Raw genomic sequence first — 10970 nt, 5'->3', positions numbered from 1 at the left:
ATAAGTCTTTCACATTAGAAAATTATCTTAAACTAAATATAATGTTATTGATATCACAATGTTACGAAAGCTCTCTATATGTTCACAAAATTTATGTGAGACGGTCTCACGAGTCAATTTTGTAAGACGGATCTCCTGTTTGGATTACCCATTAAAAAATATTTCTTTTATGTCAAAAGTATTATTTTTTATTGTAAATATGATTAGAATCGACTCATCTCATGGATAATTTCACTAGAGACCTACTCATAGATCTTTTGTGGATTTCTGAGTTGGTGAAATAAGTGACCGTTAGATCAACAGTCATGAGTTCGATTTCTTATCAACATTGTATCAGACGAACAAGTTGCACAGAATTTGCTTAATGCGGTTTGTAGTTTGATGCATTAGGTTAGGGCTTCCCGTGCGCATCGAATGATAGCGATGACGAGTTCCATCGTCATAATAATAAAAATTTAAAATTAATTTTTAAATTTATTTACTAATATTATAAAATTATATTTATATTTAAAATAAATTGAATGTAGTTCATAATAGAGGCATTTATTAGTACAACACATTTCCCATTCACCCATCAGCTCCTTCATAAATATGCCCAACTCGTAGTGTTTCAGAATTCAGATCTTGCGAGGGGAGAAAGAAGCTAAGAACAGCAAGATGAAGGTGGCCGTCACCACTCGTAGCGGGCGAGAACTCGTGAAGGGAGGCTTGGAGCTCAGTGATTCGGTGTGTTCTTCGTCCTCTTTCTTGATTTCTGGGCCTTGGTTTCGACTGTGTGCGGATGTTTTTGTGATTTGAAGACTTGGGTTTTTGTCTGCTCTGTTGATTGTTCTGTTTTTTTTTTTTTGAGAATTTGGGTTCGAATCTTTAGTCTCGTGGCTTAGTCTTTGATATAGAACAAGGGTTGTGTTCAAAATATTAAGCTTGTGATTTGGTGTTGATTGCAGGCCACTGTGGCTGATTTGCAGGAGGCGATTTACAAGCGAAGTAAGTTGTAGCTTGTTTATCTTATCACTTTGATTTGGGATGATTTGCTGAGTTTATTGTGTTTATTTATTTTGCATCTTGACTTTCATGAACATAAAGGCGCATTCATCAGCCACAAGTTTGGATTAGAATCCAATAATGCTGCATTTTAAGCTAGCTAAATTGGTAAATGGGAAAAGAGAAGGGCTTAAAAGATCTTGTGGGATTGATACATATGGTCTTATAGGATGATATAACAGAGGAACTATGCAAACTCAGAGAATTTATATCCATGAAGTATGGAGTTATGGGATAAATTACTCGCATTTATGTTGCAATAAACATGTAAAATGGTTGGAATCTTTTATAGGCGTGAAATGAAATACTAGTTTAGGTTCTATCTCTGAATTGTATTGGTTAGAGGATATGACTATATTTGGCATATAAAAAATTGTCCATATTTTATGGTATTGTGAGAACATGATACAGAGTATCATTTTGATCAGCTATACTTTGTTGCTAGCACTTTCTTATGACAATAACAGTTAGTTTTCTGTTTAAAAGTTGCTTCTTGAGTTGCTTTTTTCAGTTTCATTATTTCGTATTTAAGAAATAATTTATCCCTAGTAAGCCTTACTCGATCTAAAATTCCTTTCGATGTAGAAAATTGTGTTGCTTCTATGCATTATGGTTGTTAAAGTCTATGTTAGGTCCTTAGCTAGAACTGTTCTGATTCTATTTTAATAGCCTGTGGTTATTTTATTTGATTTTGCACAACAGAATTTACGTTATTTGTTTTATGTGGTTGTGCCATTGAATGATAGAACACCCATTAATCGATAGTTCAATTAGAGAGCTCTTCATGGTTCTTGACAAATCTTTCCTCTTACAGGCTCGGTTTATTTTATTCTTTTTTTTTATTTTGTTTATTTCTTGTTTTTCCTTGTTCTTTTCCACATTTGCCTGGTGCTCTAATACTTTGTATTCTGCCCACAGCAAAAAAATTCTATCCCGCACGACAGCGATTGACCCTCCCTCTCCCACCCGTATCGAAGGAGAAGCCCATTGTTCTTAACTATAAAAAGAGTCTGAAAGAGTACACTGATGGGAACAAAGACCAATTCATTGTAGTTTTTAAGGATTTGGGTCCACAAGTTAAGTACAGTACCCTTTTCTTCTGGGAGTATTTGGGTCCGCTGATTCTCTATCCTATCTTCTACTACTATCCCGTGTACCGTTTCTTTGGCTACAAGGAGGAGCGTGTCATTCACCAAGTTCAGACATATGCCATGTATTACTGGTGTTTCCATTACTTTAAACGTATTATGGAAACCTTTTTCGTTCATCGCTTTAGCCATGCAACTTCACCAATTGCAAATGTCTTCCGAAACTGTGCTTATTACTGGACTTTTGGTGCTTGGATTGCATATTATGTCAATCACCCACTGTACACACCTGTCAATGATCTCCAGATGAAGATTGGTTTTGGGTTCGGTTTGCTTTGTCAAATTTCAAACTTCTATTGTCACCTCATGTTGAGAAATCTTCGGGGTTCTGATGCAAGTGGCGGCTACCAAATACCACGTGGCTTTTTGTTCAACTTAGTTACCTGTGCAAACTACACGACCGAGATTTATCAGTGGCTAGGCTTCAACGTCGCAACACAAACCATTGCAGGTTATGTCTTCATGGTGGTTGCTGCTGCCATAATGACGAACTGGGCCCTCGCTAAACACCGCCGTCTCAAAAAGGTGAATTTCTCCCTTCTAGTTGGAAATGGTTTAGTCTCTGTGCCACTAGGAGAAACATTTCTACGCAGCATACACGTGCACATATTCTTATGTATCTCAACAATATATATTCCAGAGGTTTTATTTAGCGTAGACCAACCATTAGAATTTAGTAACAGAAGATTGATATGATAATCATCTCATCTTGGCTCATCTATGGTGTATAATATCAGGGATATTCTGTGTGTATAGAATTTATATATTTTTATTTTCCTGTGATGTATATTTCTTTTTCTCGTGGTTCTTGTTTGTTCTTTCAATGTTCCTCACCATCTTTTGAGAATTAGATTAGAAAACAAATACTTATATTCCCTGCGGTGATAAGTTGATCTCGGACATTCTACCATACAGTAGCCACCTTCAAGTATATCTGTGACTCATACCATCTGCCACTGTGTAGCGATGTGTAAAAAAAAAAAAATTCATCAGACTTCAGTCCATCTTAGTTGATTTTGATTGAAAATTATCAACCGCGGCTTTTACATGCATTAGACATTGTCAATGTGTTCCATGTTTACGAATTTGACCTGTTTGTTGCAGCTTTTCGATGGAAAAGAAGGAAGACCCAAGTATCCAAGAAGATGGGTGATTCTACCTCCATTCCTGTAGAAGGAACACTACTCAACTCAGGGTTCTTTTTTTGCCAATGAATTGCCACTTGTTTTCTTTTTGTTCTTTCAACTATTTCATTGGGAGATGTACTTCTTTCTGTTGAATGGTTCAGCTGCCATCTTTGGTATGTTCTTAGTGTTTATTTGCTTTAGGTTCAAAAAGGATAAATTATTAATTTATTAACAAATTTTTAGAAAATATTTAAGCTTATCTTTTTTCATTTGGGTTTATATTTTTATTCTGAAAATGGAAAAATTATATTTACTTTATGGTATAATTGCATACAATATCTTTGTGAAATCTTGAAATTGCTAATTAAATCACTGTGAAAAAAGAATGATCTATTAGAAAACATATTTTTGAATCTTGAGCATATATGTCCTCATAGTTTCAAAATTTGAAAAACAAGAATTTAATAGTGGGTTTTCAGCAATCTCATGATTTCATAGGGGTGGTGAATGCAATTATCCCTTACTTTATCTATATATTCGATATCCTTTGACTACTTGTTTTACACCTTCCAAAATCCAGGAGAAATCTGTAGATTTTTTCTTGTCTATCGTGAGGTCATTTAAAATCCGGATTACACACCTAAAAAGCTCGAAATTTGCATTCTATTTCATATTATTTTCAGGATGTTCCAGTTTGCGAGACAGCTTGTTTTGGTGCAATCTTTCTTATCATTGAAAAAGTGTGTGACCAGGGAAAAATAAAATTATTTTTCGTGGCCCAAAACGAAGAAGCAGGAGCCCAGTTTCTAAAATTTGCAACCCAATTGTCTTGCCGTCGGAAGCGAAGAGATCCGAACCCAATAAGGACTAGCGGCAAAGTGAGCAATAAAAAGTTTAAAAATCAAAGACTTGGTCAAAATTGAGTAGTGGAGATATGCAGGAAAAAAACGTGGCCCAGTAAGGAGTGGTAAAAGTGGGGAGTTAGTCCGAAAATTAGAAACAAGCCTCTCCAACAATTGAAGTCTCTCGCAAATCATAACAAAACACAGCTTCAAAAGCTCTGTTTACTCAGCAATATTTTTGCAATTTTCAATCTTCATCTTTTAGCATTTTTCCATAAATTTCAATGCACATATTTAACATTTTTCGCTGGGTTCCTTGAACTATTACAACAATATTGTGTGTGTTATTATGACAAATATTTGTCAGTTTGAATTTTCAGGTGGAAAGATTGGATATTTGATTGTTATTAATAATTCTCCTTGCATTTTTCTTTCGTTATTTGGCATATAACCGTTGGAACTGAGACCGACGATAAAATCGGGACTCATTTCATTTTGATTTTAGAAGTTAGATTTTCATTTTTTATTTCATTTTGGCACGTGAGTGCTTGGCACGCCTGCAACCAACCCACTCGAGCCATTTTTGTGTGCAAACATAATTTTGGCACGCCCAATGGGACACGATTATGCCGCCAAGGAACCGAAGAGATCAAGACAAAGGCGACGGCAAGTCGTTACAAGAGGGCCCCGTAGGAGATTCTGTTCCACATCTTGATGATGCTGAAATTGTGGTTCAACCGGAGGTGGAAAATATTGATAAACACAACAAAATGGTGGAGGATCGGGAAGAATTCCAGAAATGCTGATGGTTCCTTATGATCACTTTGACTCTATGGTCCCAAAGAAATTTAAGGATATGGATCTGATGATTTTTGGTACAATGGAACGTATGGAGGAAACGCATAGGTTGATGATTTCGGCAATGAGTTACATGCGAGGGGAAATAAGCAAACTTAAAACCAGTAGTAAAGGGGCTCCAAAGATCACCGAAGTATCTCAGGAACAGACAGTTAATCTGAAGAAATTTGCTGGTGAGAGACATAAATCCAACGAAGGTGGAGGATCGAGTGGAGGTTCTCCGGCAGGCGATCCTCGCCGCCTTGGGAACTCCGTGTTTAGACATACAAATGACAAATATGCCCATCCTCACAAAAGAGAAGATGAACCTTGGATGAGAGTTCCTCCAAACCAGAAGGCAAGTGGAAAGGCACATGTGATCCAAAGTTATGCAATTACCAACCCAGGGGCACAGCCAAGCCTTTATGATGAACCGTATGTTCGCCCATATCCCATGTTGAATACTTGGGGGGCAACCACCTATCATCATCCATTAGCTGGAACACCAGCAGTGGATCAGGAAACCATAAGAGAAATGGTGCAAGATTTGTATGAACCAGGGATTAGGCCAATGACTAGGCCTGAGTTCCACAAGCCCTATCCAGAGATCATCGACATCAACAATCCTTATCCTAAGGGTTTTAAGGTACCAGATTTTACACTATTTTTGGGAGATGATGTCCAATAATCCACCGAGCATGTAGCAAGGTTTACTACCCAGTGTGGAACATTGGCCAACTATGAGAATTTTCCATTCTTCAAAATGAGGTTATTTCCAAACACCTTGACAGGAACATCGTTCAAATGGTACACTCAACTGCCAAGGAACTCTATTTTCACTTGGTATGAACTAAATAAATTGTTCCATACTCAGTTCTATAGAACTGAGCCAGAGACCAACATCGCTGATTCATCCAGGTTAACTCAGAAATCCAGAGAGACAACGTGGTTATTCATTGAACGATTCAAGAAATTGAAAAGCCGATGTAAGTGTTCTTGCAAGAACCTGAGATTTTCAAGTTGGCACAGAGAGGGTTGGACTTTGAATTGAGAAAGAAATTTCAGGAAACCAAATTTCGTGATTTCTATGAAATGGCCGCGAAAGTGGTCGAGTATGAGAAACTCTTACAGGAGGAATCACGCAGAAGAAAAGTACCGTCGGTTCTTATTATCAGGATGTGAAGGATGCATCATTGGCGGAAGTTGGAAAATCCAGTTCTTTTGTATGTCCATCATTGAAGCGTAAAATTGGTGAACCTGCAAAGATAAGTTCATCAGTGATGCAAGGTCAGAGCACTGTTCAGTACATATTTGATGTTTCCAAAACAGAGGAGATATTTGATTTCCTGGTTAAGGAGAAATTCATCACATTTCCTGCGGATCATCGAATACCAAAGAAAGAAGAGTTGAAAGGGAAAGAATATTATAAGTATCGTAACTCTTTCAATCATAATACTAATTCTTGTTGGGAGTTTAGGAATATCATTCAAGATAGGATTGCTAAAGGGGTACTGAAGCTCCCTGAGAAAAAGGAAACCATGCTGATAGACGAAGATCCTTTTCCTCCTGTTGCACAAGTGAATGTTAGTACTCCAGACTTGAGGAGTATTATTAACCAGAGGAGAGAACATTGTCGAGACATAGAAATGAACTTAAGGAAAGGAGTGAGGAAATGTTGGGTTCCTAAGAACATGTTTTTTTAAATCAAAGAAGAAGATGGCAGGAACATGCTCTATGAACACGCCAAAAGAACCATGGCCTGTAGGCCAAGGAATTCTTTCCAAGGTCCCAATGAAACATACTCAAGGGGTAATCATATAGCTCTCCAAGAAACACAGAGGGTTTCCCAAACCCACAGGTCATTGGCTACGCTAGGGAACCATCATCAAAAAGTCCAAATTGAAAGGAGGGAGAGGCCTAGGTTTGTGGTTCCTCCTAATGTATAAACGGATGGACAGTGGCACGTGGTACGCCACAAAAAGTTTCCTCTAACACTTACCAGAACCCAAAAGAGGAGGCTTTTGAGAGAAAAAGCAATGGCACATAGGGTTGCTGAAGAATCTTCAATGCCAAACAAGAGAAAATTTGGCAGAAAGGTAACTGAGGATAAAGAATTTGATGATGATGATTTATTATCCGAGGAAGAACCAAGCACCAAAAAACAGGTTAGTTTTTGTGAGGACCTCGGGTTGCTAATCTCATCTTGGGGCAATTAATCAATAAACATGATTAATTAATAAAGGATCAAATCATTTAGTGCTAAATTAACAATAAGCACACAATAAAGAATTTGTAAAACAAGAGCTTAAATTTTTTTTTTTAAATGTCAGCACCTCGCTCGATCGGGTAAACTCACCCGATCGAGCGAGCTTAAATCATCATCTCTCGGGTCTGGAAAATATTTGGTCGCGCTCGATCCCACGAACTCATCCGATCGAGCGGGCCTCAAAATCAAATTCTCCGTTTACAAAAATCACATGCTGCGCTCGATCCTACGAGTTCATGCGATCAAGCGTGCGTGCCCTGTTTCGAAAATCTGCTGATACCACCTATTGTTGTTCTTTCATGTTTTGCTGATATAAATGCTTCTATACATGCTATATATGATGTACAGATGAATAGGAACATGATAACTTCATTTGCAACATGAAACCATCATCCTTAATCTACATAGGTTCTTCCAAAGGGAATACAAACATATCAATTCTCAAGTTACTTCAACATCTTATGATAAGGTCATAATATATCAAATAAAGAACATCTTGTCTAAATTCACAATTTGTTACACCATCTGATAAAACCCAAAGTCACCGCTTGCTACTACTCTTTCTCGAGCTATCCAAGCCACATCTGACTCGTTCATGCCCAAACCTGATGCAATGCACATATACAAACAAAGCAACAGCCGGATAACTCCGGTGAGAATATAATTCTCAGTATGAAAGATATGTATATATATCATTTAAGCATACTGAATCTATATGCCATAATAATCTTAAATCACAAAACATGTAATCATATGTCCATGATACATGCATAATCGATTCTTAATTCTTAAAGCATATATGTTCATCTATAGTAATCTCATACCAACATATAAACACATTCATATCTTGAATGTATAAACGCATATTCTAAACCGTAGAAATCTCTCAGTTAATGCATAAATGCAATGCATGTTTCAAGGATAAATCATAGTTCTTGGGATCCCGAAAAAATAAAATCTTTAACCAACCACCAACTTACCCAATCGAGATGGCGTTAAATATCTCAATTCCCCTGACTTTGGTGCAACTAAAGTGAGTCATTGATGTGATGGTATTTTTCTATGTTTGATTGAGTTAATTTGTGATGATTAGGTGTATTTTTATTGGCTAAATTCATGTTATAGTTTCTAATCATTGTATGTGATTTGATATAGAAAAAGAGAAGAAATGGAGCTAAAGATGGAAGGAAAGGCCAGATAAGAGAAGAATTACAAAGCAGCAATGATCAAAAAATCATATTTAATTTTACATAAGACCAAATCCGATCTCTACCGTTCAGAATGAAGTTAAATATTTTTAAAGAAGCTGTCCAAATTTCATCTCAATCCGACGGCTAGATCTTCGGATATGAATTTTTCAAAATCGCTGTTCGCTGGAAAAAAGTCGCGCTCGATCCTGTCAACTCACAAGATCGAGCGCGCCTATTGAAAAATCGGGACAGTAAGTTGGCATATTTTCTCGCGCTTGATCCGTCCAGTTCGCACGATCGAGCACGCGAGTCGTGCAGAGAAAAAAATAGAATTTTGAGATTTTAAAACTATTATTTTGCGGGCTTTATTTCGTGGGTTTTCAAAGCCATATAAAAAGATGTTTTTGGACGAGAAAGAGGTATTGGAACGCATGGATTAGACGGCTACATACAGAGAATTCATCTGGCGGCTAAGTTTTATCTTTCTTGTTCTTAGATTTTAATTCTTCTAGTTTTTATTCTTGGTTGAGGAAGACGAACCCTTGATTTTATTTACTTTGTGAGATTTTTATTTTCAATGTTTGATTTTTATCGAGTATCAAGAGTTGTTCAGATTTATTTCATGCTTGTGTGTTTGATTATTAGATTGATCACCTGATAATTCTTTCGTACAATCTATCGCTAAATTAGAATTCAAATCCGTAATTGTTTGATTCATCTAATTTGTGAAGCAACTGCGTTTAATATTTTTTGTTGTTGAATTTGTTAAATCGTAGGAACAACAATTGACTAGGCTAAATACATCCGCTGGTGCATGTGTTGTCTAGATTCATCAGTTTTACTCATATGAATGCTACCTTAGATTTAAATCTAGATCGCTGGTATTTGAGTTGATTTATTGGTAAAGGTTAACTTAGAACGCTGGTGCCCAGTTAACTAAAATTAAGGTGAAACAGGAATTAAATTTCCAATGATAAATATTCAATGTGAATTAATTTTTAGGGAATCAGTGATCGAATGAATAATTTCAAGGGTGTAGTCGATCGATACTAAGACTTGTTTTTAATTGATTTCTCTAGTTTAATTTAATCTTGCATGTTAATTGATTTAAATTCCAAAAACCCTTTTAATTATTTTCAGTATTTTTAAGAACACAAATAAATTTCGCTTTCCTCGTGGGAACGATCCCTACTCTCGCTACTATATGTTTATTTAGTTAATATGATTTGGGTTAATTTGGGCGCGACACGACTAAGCGCTACCAAATTTTGGCGCCTTTGCCGGGGAAGGCGTTTAATTTATTTGTGTTTTTGTTTTTATTTATTTTTTCACCGTTTTTTTTTCTGTTTTTTCAAGAATTTTTGTGGTGTAATACTTCGAGATGTCAAATCGACAAGTATTCACAAGTTTTATCCAGCAACACGGAGAGCCTTTCTACGCAGCATGGAAGAGATTCAAAAATTTGAAAACCATCTTCCTATATCATGAGTTTTCTAACTATTCTCTCCTTATAATTTTTCTTGATGGTTTGGATGCAGTGACAAGAAGATGGATAATTGATGGAGCTTTAACAACCAGTATTTCAATATTTTTCCGAGATGATGATACCATGAGACACCTGTTGGATGATATGGCCGAGTTTGACTCTTACCGGTATTCGCACTCTCAATACCCAGATTTTACAGACCAACCATTCGAGCTTCAAAAGGAGGAGGGAAGTTGTTCGCAGTTGATCTTACATCCGCTGGAGGATATCATGAGCAAGCTTGTGGCATCGACTGTGGAAACTGTAGAAGATCTAAAAAATTTTAGATGTCACCCCTTGTGGAGAAAATGGAGAATATCAAGAGATCAATCTGCCATGAACACAGAACAGGAAGTGAAGCAAGATACTCAAGCAGTGACCAACCCAATTTGGTTTAATGATGATGACTCAGAGAACCAGGATTGGGAGTGCGAATTAATTCCTACTGAAGATTTAGAGGTGTTTGAGTCTTTTATTCTTATTGAACATCGGTCGGAAGATGTTCTGGAAGAAATAGTGTATGATGGAAATATGTTACCACTCAAGTTTGAGGATGACGGAGTTCAAGAGTCTATCGATATGAGCTCATCGATAGTATTATCATACACACATCCCCAAGATCCTTCCTTTCCATCAGTACCAGTTTCAAAAGATTTTGGCTTCCGAGAGCCCACCGAGTTGTTCTCTTCCCATGTTTGCCAGCTACTTTGGAGTGTTGTTGAGGTGACGAGCTTAATCTGTATATATATGGCCAAGATTGAGGGCACATAGAACAAAGATCCATTTGTGGTGTCATATGACACTTATATTGGGCGTCAGCCGCTCTTTGAGGAGTGCTTCTGAGGGTCAAGTTGAAGGCTCGAAATCAAGCGCTGCTTAAGAGGCAACCCAAGGGGAGTATTTTCGTTCATTCTTAGTTTTTATTTATTTTTGTTTTGAATTTTTACTTACATTGGGGACAATGTAAGATTTTAAGTATGGGGGAGAAGCC

General features: G+C 36.9%; 1 protein-coding gene across 1 annotated transcript; it reads left to right on the top strand.

Annotated features, from left to right (window-relative positions):
* Positions 1–567: 567 nt before the first annotated feature.
* LOC140865421 (very-long-chain enoyl-CoA reductase-like) lies at positions 568–3568 on the top strand. Its single transcript, XM_073270064.1, has 4 exons — positions 568–726; positions 948–987; positions 1963–2717; positions 3297–3568. The coding sequence occupies exons 1-4, from the start codon at positions 658–660 to the stop codon at positions 3363–3365; spliced, it is 933 nt and encodes a 310-aa protein (XP_073126165.1). The 5' UTR covers positions 568–657; the 3' UTR covers positions 3366–3568.
* The last annotated feature ends 7402 nt before the right edge of the window (positions 3569–10970 follow it).

This window comes from Henckelia pumila, chromosome 4 (genome assembly GCF_033568475.1).
Source record: "Henckelia pumila isolate YLH828 chromosome 4, ASM3356847v2, whole genome shotgun sequence".
In the NCBI taxonomy this organism is placed as follows: Eukaryota; Viridiplantae; Streptophyta; class Magnoliopsida; order Lamiales; family Gesneriaceae; genus Henckelia; species Henckelia pumila.
The sequence above is the reverse complement of the archived record's forward strand: the minus strand, read 5'-3'. Positions and strand labels throughout refer to the sequence as shown.

Bases quoted from the DNA above. Each gene is read 5' to 3' on its own strand.
- LOC140865421 (XM_073270064.1), top strand. From the start codon at position 658: ATGAAGGTGGCCGTCACCACTCGTAGCGGGCGAGAACTCGTGAAGGGA. The intron at 727-947 runs GTGTGTTCTTCG...TGTTGATTGCAG, and splicing joins GCTTGGAGCTCAGTGATTCG to GCCACTGTGGCTGATTTGCA. The intron at 988-1,962 runs GTAAGTTGTAGC...TTCTGCCCACAG, and splicing joins GGAGGCGATTTACAAGCGAA to CAAAAAAATTCTATCCCGCA.